General features: G+C 42.5%; 1 protein-coding gene across 3 annotated transcripts in view; it reads left to right on the plus strand.

Annotated features, from left to right (window-relative positions):
- Positions 1 to 17,396, plus strand: part of LOC148035294 (transcription initiation factor TFIID subunit 10-like) — a 108,743-nt gene extending 91,347 nt beyond the window's left edge. The window contains exons 5-7 of one of the 3 annotated variants that reach the window (XM_087680298.1): positions 15,755 to 15,805; positions 15,898 to 15,976; positions 16,832 to 17,396. In XM_087680298.1, coding sequence (XP_087536424.1) covers positions 15,755 to 15,805; positions 15,898 to 15,976; positions 16,832 to 16,959 — 258 coding nt within the window. In that variant the 3' untranslated portion in view covers positions 16,960 to 17,396. The other 2 variants (XM_087680299.1, XM_087680300.1) reach the window with 2 other exon arrangements.
- Positions 17,397 to 18,027: the final 631 nt, after the last annotated feature.

The following is an 18,027-nucleotide window of genomic DNA, read 5'->3' on the forward strand; positions in this document are numbered from 1 at the left end:
CCACAAAAGGCACGGTGAGCCTTTATTCCCAACAAGGGCAGCATGGAGAGAGAGAAGAATACAAAGAAGGCAGAGAGGAGTGAAGTGACAAGTCCAAGGCTGGAAGATCCCACATGTGCAGAATGAGTGGAGTGAATGAGGGTATGGTTGTGGAGGCCATATATAGGCCATGATCATGAATGTGGCACCTACACGTGAGGGCACCATAAGGATGAGTGACCTCATGACTAGGTGATGTGGCATCTGTGGCATGTCATATACCTAACTGTTGGTATCGACCCATATAGTGGATGCCCAAGTTTGGAGTTGGACACAAAAGCTCAACACCCCTCTCATTAACATATTGGAGAAGAAGAACCTGGAAAGAGCTAAGAGGAACACACAAAATATGTACATTGAAATGAGGTGGAAAACATGACCAATGGAAGTACAATGAGAAAGGTTCTATGCCAACTTTTTACAAAAGATCTTCAAGGTTGTTGATGGGTAAGCCTTGGTAAAGACATCTGTAACATTATCCCACAAGGGAACCAATTCTCGTGTAAGAGTCACCATCTCAATCTACTCATGAATAAGATGGTAAAGAATCCCTATGCTCTTGGTCCTCAAATGGAAGACCAGGTTCCAAGCTAAGGGCAATGATGCTTCAGCTATCGGACTAGAGTCTAGACTGTGGTAGAATGATATTGAGAGTGCCCTAACTCTTCTAGAAGCTTGTGAAGATATAAGACCTCAAGAGTAGTGTTATGGGGAGCCTTGCACTTTGGATATTCAACAAGTCTGGAGCTAATGCTGTTGACATTGCTGACCCACTCTGAACTTGGGTAATGTAGAGTCATGCCTTGGTGGCATGAATGCCAAGAGAATGCATCTGAGATAATGATGCATGTGCATGCCAACTTGCTAATGAGATCACCTTGGAGTAGTGGAAACCAATTATTCTGATGAAATAAGAGATATATGTTGTGGTCATGTCTAGTCATAGGAGGGACCTAACCAACTGTCGATATTAGGTACAACATCCATCAACTTCGAACCATCGACAAGTTGAAGCTTGGACACTGGAGTAAGGTCTATGGCGGTAGTACTAGAGGTACACTTAGCCATGCCAGATGTATTATAGATTTCTTGACAATACTTATATTGTGAAAGAAAAATACACTGCTCATATCATACGATATCTCCATAGCTATGAATTAATGTAACTAAAGTCAGCCATCTCAAAAGTATGATGAAGTTGCTTCATGATAGTGGTCACCTTGGCCATATGATAGAACTTTTTGAGCTAGTTGTTAGACCAAAGTTCTAGAATCTCATTTTAATTGAAATAATTCTTTTCATGACTAGTTTGAGTGTTGGGTCAATGCTTATTCGCACATGTATACACGCGCGTGCGAACATAGTTACAGTGAGCAGTGAACATCAAGAGGGAGGAGATTACTGGAAGGTCACATCCACTAATGCAAGAATAATTGAATGAAGTACAATCCCGAGGGTGTGAAGAAATACCCTAACATAGAAACACAAATAACACCATACGACAAAGCACAAACTGATAAAAGAAAAGAGCACAGTTAGGGTTAGGGTAACTCAGAGACAATGAACACAGAGAATGAATGAAATGATATGACTATTAAATATACAATACTCGTGCAGTAAATACACTATGTAGTGAATGAATACTGTACCTCGAACTCCTGTATCTCAAGGATTAGGGCAAGGGTAATGAGCCAGAGAGTATGTCATACTTTGAACGATTCCTGAATCATAGCAAGGCAACCTTTGGATGTCGAACACCAGCAAATGCAATGCAGGAGGCTAGGCCTGATGCAAATAGCAGTGCTGGAGAGAGAAAGACTAAAAACGCAAGTGAGGAGAGAAATATTACAAATGTAGGCTGCAGGAGAGAAAAAACAACAAACGCAGGTTGTAGGAGAGAATGACTATAAACGCAGGAAAAACCAGCAGCAGCAGTCAAAATGCTGAAATCAGCCCCGAATAGTGTGTGGTAGGCTGAAAACAGGTGCCAGACTATTGTAGACAACAATGGCCAGCTTGGACCTCGATATCCTCCATGTTCGGGGTATGGGCAGCAAGCTGAAATACCTAAAAATGGAAAAACGAGATTAAGGCTGAATGGAGGGCAGCATACCTATTTATAGAAAGTTTGGGCCCTTCCAAGTGGGTTTGTGCTTATGGGTTAAATAAACAAGGTTTCTTCCTTAATCAAGCATGTTTTGGGACTGTTTAAGTAAAGCTAATGCATTTTTAGCTCAACACCCCCTCCTAAGCTCAACAACGGTGCCACAAGAAGTAGGCTAGCCATGTCCTTTTTTTTTCTTTATCTTTTACCCCAAGGCATCCCACTCCAAAGTAGCTAGAGGATCGGACAAAGGGTGCGTGTCAGTTGCCTGGTAGTCTACTAAGACTATAGAGGCAATGATTATCTTACCAAGGGAGCCCAACTGATCACCCGAGAGAGGCAGGGCATCAATCAAAGGGTGCATGTTGGTTGCCTAGTGGCCTACCAAGTCTTGCAAAGGTGGACGGAATCAATGATGGACTTTTTTTTTTGGAGGGCTTTGTAGTTTTGATAGTTTTGATGGATAAGGGATGGATCCAAGTCCTTCACAAAACAAACATACTATCCCTATCATTACCGGGCATCGGTAAAAAAGGAAAATGGCTAAGGTGTGGGTGACACAAATATAGCAAAGATGTGAAGCAAGCAATACAAGCAACGCAGGCAAGCAAGCTAGAAAGAATTGCCTTGGAGACTGCCATGTGCGATGCCACGAATATGGTGGATTCAAAGTCGACCATTCCAAAAGACTGAAAAGAGATAAATGCGCGCATATGCATGTTTACATGAACAAAATGCCAATGCATGGGGCAATGCAAAGGGAGATGCAAGATGTCATGCTCACACAAAATGCAATGCAACTCTGCCACTTGGACAATGCCCTTGCAAGGGAATTATTCACTTATCCAAGTGTCCTTTTACAATCATGTTATCTTGACAGTGTGGATCAAGTTACAAATGTCCATAAATACAATACAAAAGAATAAATGAATGAAAAAACTGTAAGCATAATCAATGTCACTATCAACAGAAGTAGTTGCTCCCTCTCAAACTGGAAGGGAAAGTAAGAGGGAAGCACCCTCTCCCCGTCAATCTAAAGAAGTAGGAGAGGGTGTATCCAAGCCGATCTTGGGTAAAAGGTATTGAAGAATCAGCCGGTTGACCACTTTGGTCAAAATGTCTGCAAAATTGTCTGATGAAGGCATAAACTCTAGGCGGATAGTGCCTAGCTCAACTTGCTCTTTGAAAAAGTGGAAGTGGACTTCCACATGCCGCGTCCATGGTATGATGATTGGATTGCCCGCAAGGGCAATGGTACTCTGGTTGTTGTAGTAGACAATGATGAGAGAGTCACAAGGGAAGTGAAGTGTCACCAGTAACCTCCTCAGGTAGATGGCATCGATGGTGCGATTGAAGAGAGCCCTATACTTAGCCTTAGCCTTAGCCGTGGAAGCCGCCACCGTCTCTTGCTTACGGCTGGACTAAGAAATGGGAGCCATGCCTAAGGTGAAGAGGTAGCCGCCATGGGAATGTCGGGTATTAGGATCTCCTGCCGAATCAGAATTAGTGTACCCTTGCAAGCATAAACTAAAACCATAAGTTAGGCCACAAGAATAAGTACACCGTAAATAACGCAACATATGAAGACATGCAATCCAATGTGACATCCTAGGTATTGTGAAATACTGGCTGAGAATGCTGACTGAGTAAGCTAAGTCTGGCCTAGTATGGATTAACCAAAGAAGTTTCCCTATAACAGACCTATAGGTATGTGCATCTTTAAAGTGGGAAATGACAAGCCGAGAGCCAAGGAATGCCTTGTATGGGGCCTTCTAAGGAAGAGCCGCGGGCACCGATTGAGGATGTATACCGCAGTGTTAGCAGCCTCAATCCAAAGGTGCTTAGGGAGCTTTGCTGCAAACATCATAGAGTGTGCCGTTTCCATGACTATTCGGTTCCGACGCTCCACGACTTCATTTTGAGAGGGGGAGTTAGTAGAGGTGAGCTAGCGAGAGATGCCATGCTGCTGTGGAAACTCGAAAAACTTGTGGGAGATGAACTCACCACCTCTATCACTCCTTGTGCAACCAACATGATGACTCGTCTGGTTATAAACCAACAATATCCAAGTAGAGAAATATGTGAAAGCATCGGGCTTATGCTTTAGGAAGTACACCTATATGTATCTCGAATGATCATCCACTATAAAAAAGAAGTACAGTGTGTCATTCAAGGTAGCAGTGGATGTGGGTCCACAAAGATCAACATGAATCAATCTAAGAGGTGCCTCAGCTCTATGTGTAGACTGCTGAGAAATGAGGTATGGTGCTGCTTTCCAAGCTGATGTGCTCTACAGACATCTCGAGCTAGCTTCAGGCGAGGAAGGCACTTAACCATCTCATGATGAGACAACTTATAAAGAGTCATAGCCAAGATACCCTAGTCAGAAATGCCAAAGACGCTCATTATTCGTAGGCTCCTAAGATGTGGCTAATGCTTGGAAGCTATGGAACATGGAGCCCTCGGTTGTCGGCTTGGTAAGAAAATGGATCATGTAGTATAGGCCATTAGGATGTGCCTCACCTCGAGCAATTACTAGACTAGTATGAGAGTCAAGGACCTCGACTATGGTCGCTGAAAAGAAAGCTGCTCGCTCCAATCGGCAAAGCTGTTGAACAAATAACAAGTTCACCCCAAGCTGAGGGACATAGTATACGTTGTCCAACGAAGCTAGATCCGAATCTTTGTCAGTGGCAAAATTGACGCAACCTTAAGTTTGGATCTTGACCGTGGAGTTGTTTTCTACGCAGATCCATCGGCTGCAGGGGCTCGGGTACGGAAGATGTCCTCTATAGAAGTCATGTGATGTGTAGCTCCTCTATCCATAATCCAAACAGGTGCTAATGTGCTTGGTTGTGATGAGTGGGTCTTTGCGGTAACCTCGTCAGGAGGCAACTCACAGATGTGGACGAGACTCGCATCGGATATCTCTATGGAGACGATGTGGGCCTCTGCAGACTAGTCAGACAAGCCCTCTAGAGTTGAGAACATTGTCGACTCAGATTGCGGACCGGTGGTAGTGTGGGTTTGATCTTTCCACTGCCCCTTGCCATCACCCTACCTCCCTTGAGAGGGATTACCCGATTGAGGGGTGGGGGTCTGTGACTTGGGTTTTGGTGTTGTGCCTCTTGTCTTTGATCGACGCTTGTCGTCAAAATGGCCAGCCTTTTGACAATGTTGACAATACCTATTCTTCTTAGATATATTTTGCCACCCGGATTTGAGTTGAGATTGGGAGTTTCTTTGTGATTCCCCTGCTTGTTTTTTATTTTGATTTTGATTTGAAGTTTGATTTGGTTTGCCCTTTCCTTACTACCTCTTCTGAGAATGAACAACAAGAGTCCCCTCTGAGACATATTCATATGAAGTTGATTAAATAGCCATGCATAATATAATAGCTGACATTTAAATTCATAGAATGTGGGTAAATTGAACAGCCACTTGTTGCACAAAATTGAAGTATTTACGTGACAACTTGTTAAGAAATAATGTGATCTGATCGTCAAAGGACTTACAAGTCCCTATAGTGGAGAATTCGGCAAGGAGATGCCGATACTCAGTCAACTTGACTTTCAAGTCATCCTAGTCAAAGATTTTGAAGTTCTAAAGCTCATGGTCAAGATTTATTTGATGGGTTCTATCGCGAGCCGCATAGCGGTCAATCAAGTGTGCCCATTGCTCTGATGCAACCTCTTTCACTTAACATAGGTTAATGATTTGGTAGATAGGTGCTACGCATTTAGGAGTTTTCCTTTGATACCATGCTTCGTGCATATGTACTGTGTCATGCCCTAACATGCTCAAACAATTTCAACTAATAGTCAAAACGTATTGTGTAAAGACATTCTTTTTATGCTTTTCCCTAACGTAGTGCGATATTGAGAAGATGGAACAAGGCTAATGAATATTTGTTCATTGAAGTATAGCATTTAGATTTGGTTGAATATCTAAAGGAGTGGAAGGGTCAAAATGTTGAAGATAAGAATGAAACTCAGGCAATAAGCCCTACATCAACTCAATAATAGTGGAGGTATTTCTAGTCTTCTATGAGTGGACGATCTCGTATGGAAGAAGTATGGGATTGGGTTGGGGTTCCAACTACTACACAAGATCCCATAGGTTCTGAGAGTCAAGGACATGTCTCATCAAGTTCGACAAGTTGTAAAGGTTGACCCGTTAAAATGAGTCTTATCATTGAATGCATGCTTGGCGGAAGATGAGGTAGAACCATGAGGTGTCAGATATGTGGGGTAAGATGGATGTGGAGGATAAGATAGTGGTGGTGGTGGTGGTGGAGATGTCTAATAAGGAGGGGGAAAAGGTGGGTAGGCAGAAATTGGTTTGCATATGTCCTTCATCATGAAAATCATCCATACCAATAGGAGAAGGGGAATCATCATTCATAGAATTTGAAATGGTAGACATATCTAGCACCGAAGAGTATGAAGGCAATGGAGTGTACTCTATGCTAGTTTTCACTTGTGGATGGCTAGTCTTAAGTGGAGATTTTGCCCTTCTTGCATTGTCAGTAGATCAATGCACCGAATCTAAAGGGTGAAATTCAAACTTACCTTCTATCTATTGATGGACTCTATGCATCAAAATAAGATTGTGCTCAGCTTTGCAGTGATCTTGTAAGGTTGTGGAACTCCATGGTAGTCCAATGTCTGTCCGATGGCCATGTCGGGAGCTTGTGAAGTAAGCTGTGAGGCCCACTCCGACTCGTTCCTCGATGGATTTAGCTCAGATGTAAGAAGTGGTGCAGAAGTAGTGTTCGAAGTTATTTTTCCTTCTGTTGTTCTTGCTTCTTGTGTAGAGCTTTCAGATCAAGGCCTAGGTTTCTCTCTGAGAACTCGGCTCTGATACCATGTGAGGGAATACCCTAACATAGAAACATAAATAACACTTTACGACAAAGCACAGATTGATAGAAGAACACAGCTAGGGTTAGGGTAACTCAAAGACAATGAACATAGAGAATGAATGCAATAATATGACTATTGAATATACAATGCTCATGCAACAAACACACTATGTAGTGAATGAATACTGTACCTTGAACTCGTGTATCTCAAAGATCAAGGCAGGGGTGATGAGCTAGAGAGTGTGTCATACTCCGAACGGATCTCGAATCACAGTAAGACAGCGTCCGGATGTCGAACATCAACAAACGCAGCCAAGGAAGGTTGGATCTGATGTAAATGGCAATGTAGGAGAGAGAAAGCCTAAAAACGCAAGTGAGGAGAGAGAAAGACTAAAAACGCAGGAAAAACCAGCAACAACAGTTAGCATGTTGAAATTAGCTCCGAACTGTGTGTGGTAGGTTGGAAGCAAGTGCCAGGCTGTTGTAGACAGCAATGGCCAACTTGGACTGCAATGTCCTTTGCGTCTGGGGTGTGGGAAGCAAGCTGAAATACCTAAAATCTGCAGAAATGAGATTAAGGTTGAATGGAGGGCAACATACCTATTTATAGAAAGTTTGGGCCCTCACAAGTGGATTTGTGCTTATGGGATACAGACACTCTCTAGGAACACATTTCTTTTTAAATAAACAAGGTTTCTTTCTTAATTAAGCATGTTTTGGGGTTGTTTAGGTGAAGCTAATGCATTTTTAGCTCAACAGAAGGTACTTTAGTACCACACCCAAAGTGGGTGTTTACATGAAGCAAAAACTCCTCTCCAACTAGAAGGTAAAAAATGCACTTGGATAAGGGAGCATTCACACCAAAACAATGGAGAAACACGGTAAGTGTAACAACCCCTCTTGGATTGAGTGATGCGAATGTATACAAGGAATGGTAGATCTATCCCCAAGTGGTATTAAGCCTAAAGCTTTGCAAAATTGTCTCGAAAGAGCCTTAATAAATAAATTTGCCAAGTTGTCCTATGTGAAGCGAGGGCAAAGGTCTCGTCGAGCGTATGCCGGTGTTATTGGGCATGCCCTTTGGCAACAAGCCTTGCCTTGGGAGAATCAATTCTACCATTAGATTTGCATTTAATCTTGTAAATCCACTTTGTGTCTATATCACGCTCGCCAAGAGGTAAGTCACATAATTCCCATGTGCCATTACTATCAATAGAATCCAATTTTGACTAGCTGCCATCCAATGCTCATCTTGTAAAGCATCCTGAATTGAAACAAGTTCCTTGTTGCATGTAGTAGCTATAATTATCTATACAACCTGTAAAATATTACACGGCGCAGCGAACAGAATCTGAGAAAGAGATAGAGAGTACACAACAGATAAGAGGAGAATCAGTAAAATTCTTTAACTCCAAACAACTGATACAAAGATGGCTCTGTCCACCCGTGCGCTTCCACTGTGTGAAGCTTAGATGGCGATCTAGACAGAAGATAGGTGAAGAGCTTAAGGCTAGCTGGAACAACAACTCTGACTGGGTGAAAGATGAGTGTAAGATGGCTGCGAAGGGGTTTAGCTTTTATAGCCCGCGAAGGTCGTTAGGTCGGCCTGCTGACCGACCTACCATATGAGCCTCCACTAGTCGGCCAGGGAATATTCCAGGGAATATTCCCTTTACCATCGGGCCGGGGGCGCTGCCCCCGGACCCCCGCCAGGGGGGCCGCTGGCCCCCCTGGGACCCCCCAGCCAGGGGCCGCTTCCGCGGCCCCCGGACCCCACAATAGGGGCCCCTTTTAACTCCCTTACCACGCAACTCAATGCAATGTGCCTCGAGTTGCTACCAGCTTAACCACTCCGTCTAACCCAAAGATTAGACCCACAACAGTCACCTTTTTGCCATCCGGTCACATAGACCTCATCTGATATACAAGTCAGGACTCAACCAATGTCCGGGCTCACATTTGGCTTCTCCTCATAATGGGGGCCTTACAACTTTGAGCACCATGGATCATTGGTAGCACCTAATGAGGGTGGGGCATTGATCATATCTAACACCCCCCCTCAATGTCCACCCATAGGTGAACTATCTCCTCGGCCCAATGCCGAGTCTCTGAAGATGAACTTGAAGCAGATCCTTCGTAAGTGCTTTGGTGAAGATATCTGCTCCATTCTCCTCTGTTGGACAGTAGACCAATTCCACTATCCCATCCTCCATCAAATCACGCACATAGTGATACTGGATCTCTATATGTTTGGTGCGTGCATGAAACACTGGATTTTTGGCAATGGCGATGCAACTCTGATTGTCACATCTCAGCACAGTTGGTTCTTCATCCTGCACTCCCATATGCCATAGAATCCTTCTCAACCATACGGCCTCACATGCAGCAAAACAAGCTGCCTTGTACTCTGCTTCGGTAGAAGACAATGCCACTGTTGGTTGCTTCTTACTAATCCAAGAGAAAATTCCTGAACCCAAAGAGAAACAATAACCAGAAACTGACTTCCTGGAATCAATGTCTCCTGCCCAATCTGAGTCACAGTTCCCCACAAGAGAAGTTCCGAAACTGTATGTGATACCATAGTCAAGAGTTTTCTTCAAGTATCTGAGCACCCGCATCCCAGCCTTCCAATGACTCTCATGAGGTTTGTTTGAGAACCTGCTCAAAACACCAACAGCAAAACTGATATCTGGTCTGGTGTTACACAAGTAGATTAGACTACCGACCAACCTCCTATACCTCCCAATGTCTGCTAGTGCTGATGTATCCTCAACGGATAACTTTACATTCACCTCCATAGGTGTAGCTATCTCCTTGCACTCGGTCATGCCAAATGCCTTCAAGATCTCCCATGCATACTTCTTCTGAGAGATGAAGATCTTTCCTGGCTCTTGCCAGACTTCAATCCCCAAACAATAGTGCAGCAAGCCCAAGTCTGTCATTTCAAACTCAAAACTCAAAGCCTTTCGAGTTTGGTTGATCATATCTTCATAGTCACCTGTAATAAGAAGGTCGTCCACATATAGGACAATCACTACAGACTTTTTACCATCCCTGTAAACATACAAGTTAGCATCTGAGGCACATCTTTTGAAGTTTAGGTTTAAAAAGAACCTATCTATCCGCTGGTACCATGCTCTGGGGGCTTGTTTCAGCCCATACAATGCCTTCTTCAGTTTACACACTTTGTTCTCAGAATGGGGGGCCTCAAACCCTGGTGGCTGAGCCACGTACACCTCCTCCTTGAGGTCACCATTTAAGAACGCTGACTTAACATCCATTTGGTACACTGGCCACTTCTTGTGGGCAGCCACTGCAAGTACCGTGCGAATAGTGGTCATTCTGGCAGTTGGGGCAAATGACTCTTGAAAATCAAACCCTTCAACTTGTGAAAATCCTTGGGCAACCAGTCTAGCTTTGTACTTTTCTAAGGTACCATCAGCCTTGTACTTTACCTTCCAGATCCACTTGGTGCCAATAATCTTCCGCTTTGCTGGCCGATCCACTAGCTCCCAAGTGTCATTCTTCATTATGCTGTCATACTCCGCCTGCATAGCAGCCTTCCATGATGGATCTGCAAGTGCTTCTTCTAAGTCAGTTGGCTCCTTTACTTCTCTCATAATCTCAACCATCAAGGCCATGTTGACTATGTGAGCAGAAGCCCTCCTTTGCTCCTCTATTCTCTGAGACCTCCTTGGTCCGTCTGCCTTCTCCTCAACAGATGCAGGCATAGGATTATTGTGGTCATAGAGCTGCTTCACCCAGCGCGGCAATGGCTTTTCCGGTGGGGTGATGTCAGGTTGGTGAACTTTTTCCTCATCATCTGAAGATGATGCTTCCTCCTCCTTAAGGATAGGGATAGCTCTCGGGACAGGTTCATAGTGGACTACTTCTTCGCTTGATGATAAAGTGGAAGACCTTGCCTTCTCCTCCTCCACTGTATGCGGCTCCTCCTTGAACACCACATCACGGCTCGCGATGATCTTCTTTGCCTCTTGGTCATATAACTTGTAAGCCTTCTGCTCATCACTATAACCCAAGAAGATACATTTTCTGCTTTTTGGTTGTAACTTGTTTCTCTTCTCATCTGGAACATGTGCATAACATTCACATCCAAAAATTCTGAAATGTGAAACAGATGGTTTCTTACCAGTGTAAGCCTCATGAGGTGTTTTTCCCTTGAGAGCCTTTGTGTAGCTCCGATTTAGAATGTAGACTGCAGTATTAACAGCTTCAGCCCAAAAATGGTTAGGCAATCCCTTGCCCTTTAGCATGCATCTTGCCATCTCCACAATGGTACGATTCCTGCGTTCCACAACACCATTCTGCTGAGGTGTGTGAGGCGTCGTCAATTGACGCTTGATCCCTTTGCTCTTGCAAAAGCCTTCAAACTCCTTTGAGTTGAACTCACCACCACCATCTGTTCTAAATTTCTTCACACTTTTCCCTGTTTCATTCTCAACAAGTATTAGCCATTCTTTAAACTTACCAAAAGCTTGAGCCTTATCACGAAGGAAGTACACCCACATCTTCCTACTGTAGTCATCGACAATCAACATAAAATAAGAAGATCCCCCCAAGGCCTGTGTAGGCATCTTACCACACAAGTCAGCATGCACCAACTCTAGAGGAGCATGTGCTCTATTCTTGCTTTCTTGTGGAAATGCCTTTCTCTGTTGCTTGCCCATCATACAAGCTTCACATGGTTCCTTCAATTCAGTTATTGTAGGTAGGTGAGCAACCATACCTTGCTTTTGCATCTCCTTCAATACTGCAAATCCGATGTGTCCAAACCTTTCATGCCAAAGCTTACTTGTGCCCACTCCAGCGGTGGCTGTAAGAGCACTTAGCTCATACAGGTTGTTCCTTCTTTCTCCTTTGCCAACAATTGTGCCAGCACTATCAATAATTTCTGCACCTGTCTTCTTGAACCTCACTTCATGACCAAGATCAGTTATGGCAGCAACTGATAAGAGATTTCTCCTGATTTCGGGAACATACAACACATTTGAAAGCTTTTTGACTTCACCATTTGCAGCAACAAAAGAAATAGTACCTGTGCCCGCAGCAGGGCATTTAGCATCATTTCCAACCGTCACAGTGATGGATTCTTGTAGAGGCTGCATAGAACTGTATAGACCTTTCTTGTTGGTCATGTGACGGGAGGCCCCACTATCCAACACCCAAGAGTCAGTGGTAGATTCTTCTTGCGCCGAGGAGCACACTTCCTCAATGGTCGCCATGAATAATTCCAACTCTGCTTCAGCCGTATTGGCTGTCTCTTTCCCTTTACTTTTAAGGGTACCATTCTTTTCATCTGCCTTCTTGACACGACAATCTGCAATTGCATGTCCTTTCTTCTTACAGTAGAAGCACTCTCCTTGAAACTTCTTCTTGCCGCCCTTCTTCTTTTTGTCACCATCATTTTTGGTGGAGGAAACACCTTTGCCTTTTGCATTGGCAGAGAATGCAGCATCTCCATTGTTGCTTCCTTCTCGGGCTTTCAGCCTCAACTCCTCCTCCATTAATAATGCACAAAACTCCTCAAAAGTCAAAGCTTGAGGTCTCACCTGAGTATTAAGGGCAGTTACTAGTCCATCAAACTTTTGTGGACAAATCCGAAGACACCTCCGAGCTAGCTCTTCGCTAGTCTTTTGTATCCCAGCGCCAGCCATCTGGTCGCGCAGATTCTTAATCCGAGTGATGAATGCTTCAACCGTCTCTCCTTCAGCAAACTTCTCCGCTGCTAGTTGATTCTCCAAGTTTTGAATCCTTGTTTGGTTTCGTGTTTCATACTGACTCCTTAGTACATTCCAAGCCTCTGACGCTTTGGTTGTATGCTGAATCAGAGTCAAAACACTGTCAGAACAGCTTGTAACTAAGGCACACAATGCATCTGCATTCCTTCGTTTCCAAGCTCGTAGAAGATCTGCATTCGGAGGAATCATCACACTAGGATTTGATGGGTCGGGGGTAGGCTGTGGTTCTGCGTCAGTCCCCAGCACAGTCTCCAGAAGCTCATATGCCAGTCAGCCCTACATGGACTGCTAATATCAGCCAAATGTGGGTCCAATGGATATACTTGACACTTTGCTACTACTGTTTCATTAAGGTGCACCAGATTTCAGTCAATTTCAACAACCTAATCAGGATATACAGCACCAAAATCAGCAGTAAACACAACCTGAACAACAGCTTGATTTTCAGCCCGTTGATCAAGGCATTGCTGGTGATGATGTGACCGATGAGAGAGGCTGCTATTCGGAAAGCTAAAACATTCCCTAGATGGTTGTTGGATAAATTGCGGGATAGTGAATACAACATCTCTATTGACAAAAATCTTGTTAGATGGTTGGTACAAGCACTAGAACCAATGAGAATGCATTTGACAGCTCTTCCTGGCTGTTTCACCAAAGCACATGCCAAATAGCCAAAGACGTGCATATGTGACACCATTGGCTTCTAACCATTCCAACCCTTATAAGGTGTACATTCAGCCAATGCTTTTGTGGGGTTGTGATTGAGTACATAAATTGGGCATGTGACAACATCTAACGAAAATTTTGGGGCAGCTTATTATCAGTCAGCATACACTGCCATCTTGATGAGAGAGCAATTTTTTCTTCTAGCCACACGATTTTGTTGAGGTGTGTAAGGTGTAATGCATTGATGGACAATACCTTGCTCAACCATAAAAGCATTAAATTCTTTGGATATATATTCCCCCTTGTGATCAGTACATAGAGTAACCAACTTACATGCACTCACATTTTTAGCTGTAGTCTAGGAATCTCTTTAATCCATTCATGCCATGCCCATCAAGAAGATTTTGAAGTATGCGAACACCTTTGACTCACGCTTCAATCCATATAACCAGCTGTGACGAGTCATGCCATTAATAAAGGTCAAAAGGGACAAATATCCTTCAATGGATTGGATGTGCATGGGACCACACAGATCACTATGGACAAGCTGCAATTTTGGACTAGCATGCATAGAACCGCTTTTAGCAAAAGTGGCATGATGCATTCTCCGAAAATGCAACTCTCACATACATCTATTGGTTCTTTTAGTGGAGGGAGATCAACACCATTTCTTTGCTTATAAGATGAAGCAAGCTGCCACAATTAAGGTGACCAAAGTGAGCATGCCATAACTTGTTGTCGTCCATGACTTGGTCATCCATGTTGAATGCTCATGACCACAAGTTCTTCCTCATAATTGTAGTTATGCACATTGCATTTTCCCATGTGGAATGTAACCAACACGTGTAGTTATGCACATTGCATTTTCCCATGTGGAATGTAACCATGAAACCAACACGTGTAATGGCTAAAACCGAAAACAAGTTCTTTTTTATACTAGGCACATACAATGCATCTCTAAGCATGATGGTAGTCCCATTTATTGCAATGATAGGAATATGCCCAATGCCTTAAATGGTGTAGGAAATATTATTTGCATAAATGACTACCCAAAATCTCGCCCCCCCCCCCCCCCCCCCCCCCCCAACCCCAAAAAAAAAACCGATCCTTGGCTTTTGCCCCACAAATAAACACTATGCATATGAAGGACCATAGGAGCATTGCATCACAAACACATACAATGGACGTATGCCCAAGCGGGCCATGCCTGCTATTGTGTGCTTCACATTGGCTGAATTATAGACCATAGTCATGCCTAATTGCTTCTTCTTTTCGGTTGCCATGCACTTTCTGCATTCCTCAATAGCATGCACCTTGATCTGCAATAATTATATCACTTCTTTCTATTCTCATCTTTGTTGTTATGAGAATTGAAAGAAGGGGCTATTTTGCCTTTGTCCTTGGAATTTGACTGATGCTATGTTTTTGCTTTGCTTTTCTTCTTGCAAAAGCAGAGAGACCAAGTCATCAAAAGTGTAAGTTTCAACGTTATTTATTGCCAAATAAATGAAGAGTGGTATCAAAATTCTGATATGATTTTGGCAAACCAACCAATACAATGGACACGAGTGATGCATCAGGTATGATCTCATTAATATTAGCAAGCAGTTTAGTGAGATCTTTGATGCAGGTGATGCATACATTGATAGCATCACCCTTGGCCATGTGCTTAAACTCCAACTACTTCCGTAGGTAAGCAACATGTCTCTCGTTCTGCACATGATAGAGAGAAGCAAGTTTCTCCCATGCCTATTTGGCATAGTGCATGACTGTACATGCAGAATAATTTACTTTTTGCATGACAATGCAATCAAGGCATGTGCTTGAGCATCCCTTTTGTCCCATCTTAGCTGATCAATTGCGAGGAGGAGCTAGTGCTGGCAATCCACTAGTGACAATGGATGAACCGGATGCATCTGCAGTTCTTTGAGCCACTGGTCTTGCTAGCCTAACCTCTTAGCCTAAGACAAAAACCCACAACTGCTTTGCAACTAGTACATGCTTCATCATATATATCCACAATAGGGAATTGGTCCCATCCAATTTATTTGTGTCCCCAAACATGTTCATCAAGTCATTCTGAGCTGCCATTGCTTGCTGTATATTTCTGGTATTTTCAACCAGCTTTTTAGTATATTACACATGCACAGTGACACGTAGCCTCACGTCTATGCACCTGTTTAGTACTGAATTAGTATGAATGGTCTCAAAAGTTTTGTAGGAGTTCAGTGGCTTAGGGGCACACTAATTCTTAAGAGCAGTACAGAAACTAGTGTGTAGAGCAACTCAGCTTCTTGAACTTCATGTTGATGTATTTATCAGGAGAAGCGCTTTGTTTTGACAACTGAAGACTTGGCGTTAGCTCTTCGAGAGGTCTTTCTATGTGCTCCTCTTATGTTTTCTTTATTTTGACTTACATATAAAAAATCTTTTTAAGTACTGAGTTAATGAGTGCTATTTTGCAGTACGGTGTCAATATGAAGCGCCAGGATTATTATGCAGACAGTCCAATGGAAGGGGGAACTTCATCCACGAAAGAAAAAGGTGATGAATGATTTGAGTGTTAGCTACCTAACTCTTGTTGTCTGTTGACACTTCACCTGGTTGTTCTGCTATGTGCCATGAGATTTGCCGTTTGGATGCAGTAATGCAGAGGTTAGATGGTTTTTACTGTTTACATGGTTTGAGATAAACATGTACTTTTCGTTCATCAATATATGATACGAGGAATAATCTTGTTCACTTAGGATATAGCAGGATGTATGCAGTCATAGTCAGTCTGAAACTGAGTCCAAACTTTGTCATAACCTCTTGATTGTACGTATTATTCCATTCGTGATCTAGCAGTATGTATTACTCCATACATGCTAGTACCTGAGGTGCCGTACTGTAGGATACATGTTGCCATTTCTGTTTCCCTAGATGCCACCAAGCAATAAGGTGCATTTAACTGTGGTTAATTGTTACTTACTCATGGCACCAGAAGCAATGCTTAAAGTTACTTTTCAGCTATGAGTATGACTGGTCAATGAAAGATTAATCTGGGTTTTATTGTGTAAAATGATCAGGGTAAATAATATGTGAGATAACATCTTATTGTATCTTGGTTTGTGGTCTTTTAAGCTAATTATGATCACAGGTGTGATACCTTTTCCTGCAATGATAATTGTGTGAATGTGGCTCTGCAACAACAGTTTTGGAAATGTGGAATAGTTGCCTACATTATTAAGTTGGTTGCATGTGTGCATAATGCTAATGCCTCCTCTTTTCTCCTTTTTAAGCTTAAGGCTTTTGCAATCTGTGCTGCTTATTTGCTAATGTGAATGATATGAATGCCGAATGACTGATGTCTATACATGATAATGATAATACATGCATGTGAATCTGCTTCACTTGTAGGGTGTATTCAAGTGTGCAGGTACAACACAATCTCGTATTTTTCTTCGGGGAAAGTCCATAGCACAAGCTGCTACTTCAGATTGATTAAAGCAGCATTGTCAATATGTGGGACTGCTGACTTTGACTAGAGTAACAAGGGTAGGTTTGAATATACATGTGTAAACCACTGTGCTACTTGTAATATGTATAAAGCACTGAGTGTTAAATGTAGTATGCAATCAAGTTACTTGCTCCCCAAGTGGAGTTAACATGCTGTAATACTATGTGACCAGCTCATTACAATTTATAATGTGTGCCCACTTTACCAAGCTTGTAGCCTTAGATCATTTTCTCAGTATACCTTTTAGTTGAGTGATGAAGCCAGGTCTTTGTCACAAAAAAACCAGCTAATTGATGATTGTCAGTGGTTGAGACTAATTCCAAAGTTGATCTGGACTATAGTAAAGGAAGGTTTTAGTGCATGACTGTATCTTTGATTAAGAGTAGAATGTACATCCATTCCTTGTGATTACATTGTACACTTCCAATGATCATTTGATGATTGTGGTATCTTGGTATCATGACACTTTTTGAGGCACAATTGATGCTCTCTTGAAAGCTCTTTTGGGTGTGGGGTCTTTTCTAAACAATGACGTAATTGACACATTCCTTAGAAGCTTGTTGGGTGTAGCATCTTCTGAAATGATGAGTTTTTATCACAAGAAAAAAGGATGTCACTAACTCAAGAAGTTGAACGGGATGTATTCTTGTAGGTACATTGTTTTGGGCAAGTTATTTTGAAGAAAGGGTTCATGGCTATTAAAGAAATGCTAGTGAAATATTCATTGTGGAAATAAAATTCATGTTAATAGTAGGATATACATAGAATTAAAAGTCAATCTAAAAGTATTACATAGAGAAGCTTAGTGTTCCATGAAGATGTGAATCATTGTAAAGATTTTGACAAAGTGAACAAAATGGATAGAGTTAACTTCAAGTGAATAGATGGTACTATTGTGGTGATAATAATCACATATTTTGTATGGCATATTATTAAGTGAAATATATTGCCTGATATCAAATAAAATCAAAATTGTCAAGGACATGTTTAGGCAATTTATGTAATTAAGCACTTGATTCGTTAAAAGGGTGAGTGTAGCCTCTACAAGCTTCCTTTCATGCTTCTCTTTGTAATAAATAACACACACTAAGGTAGA

Source organism: Lygodium microphyllum, chromosome 6, assembly GCF_053477565.2.
Source record: "Lygodium microphyllum isolate KBCC chromosome 6, Lygodium_microphyllum_v1.1.10, whole genome shotgun sequence".
Taxonomy (NCBI): Eukaryota; Viridiplantae; Streptophyta; class Polypodiopsida; order Schizaeales; family Lygodiaceae; genus Lygodium; species Lygodium microphyllum.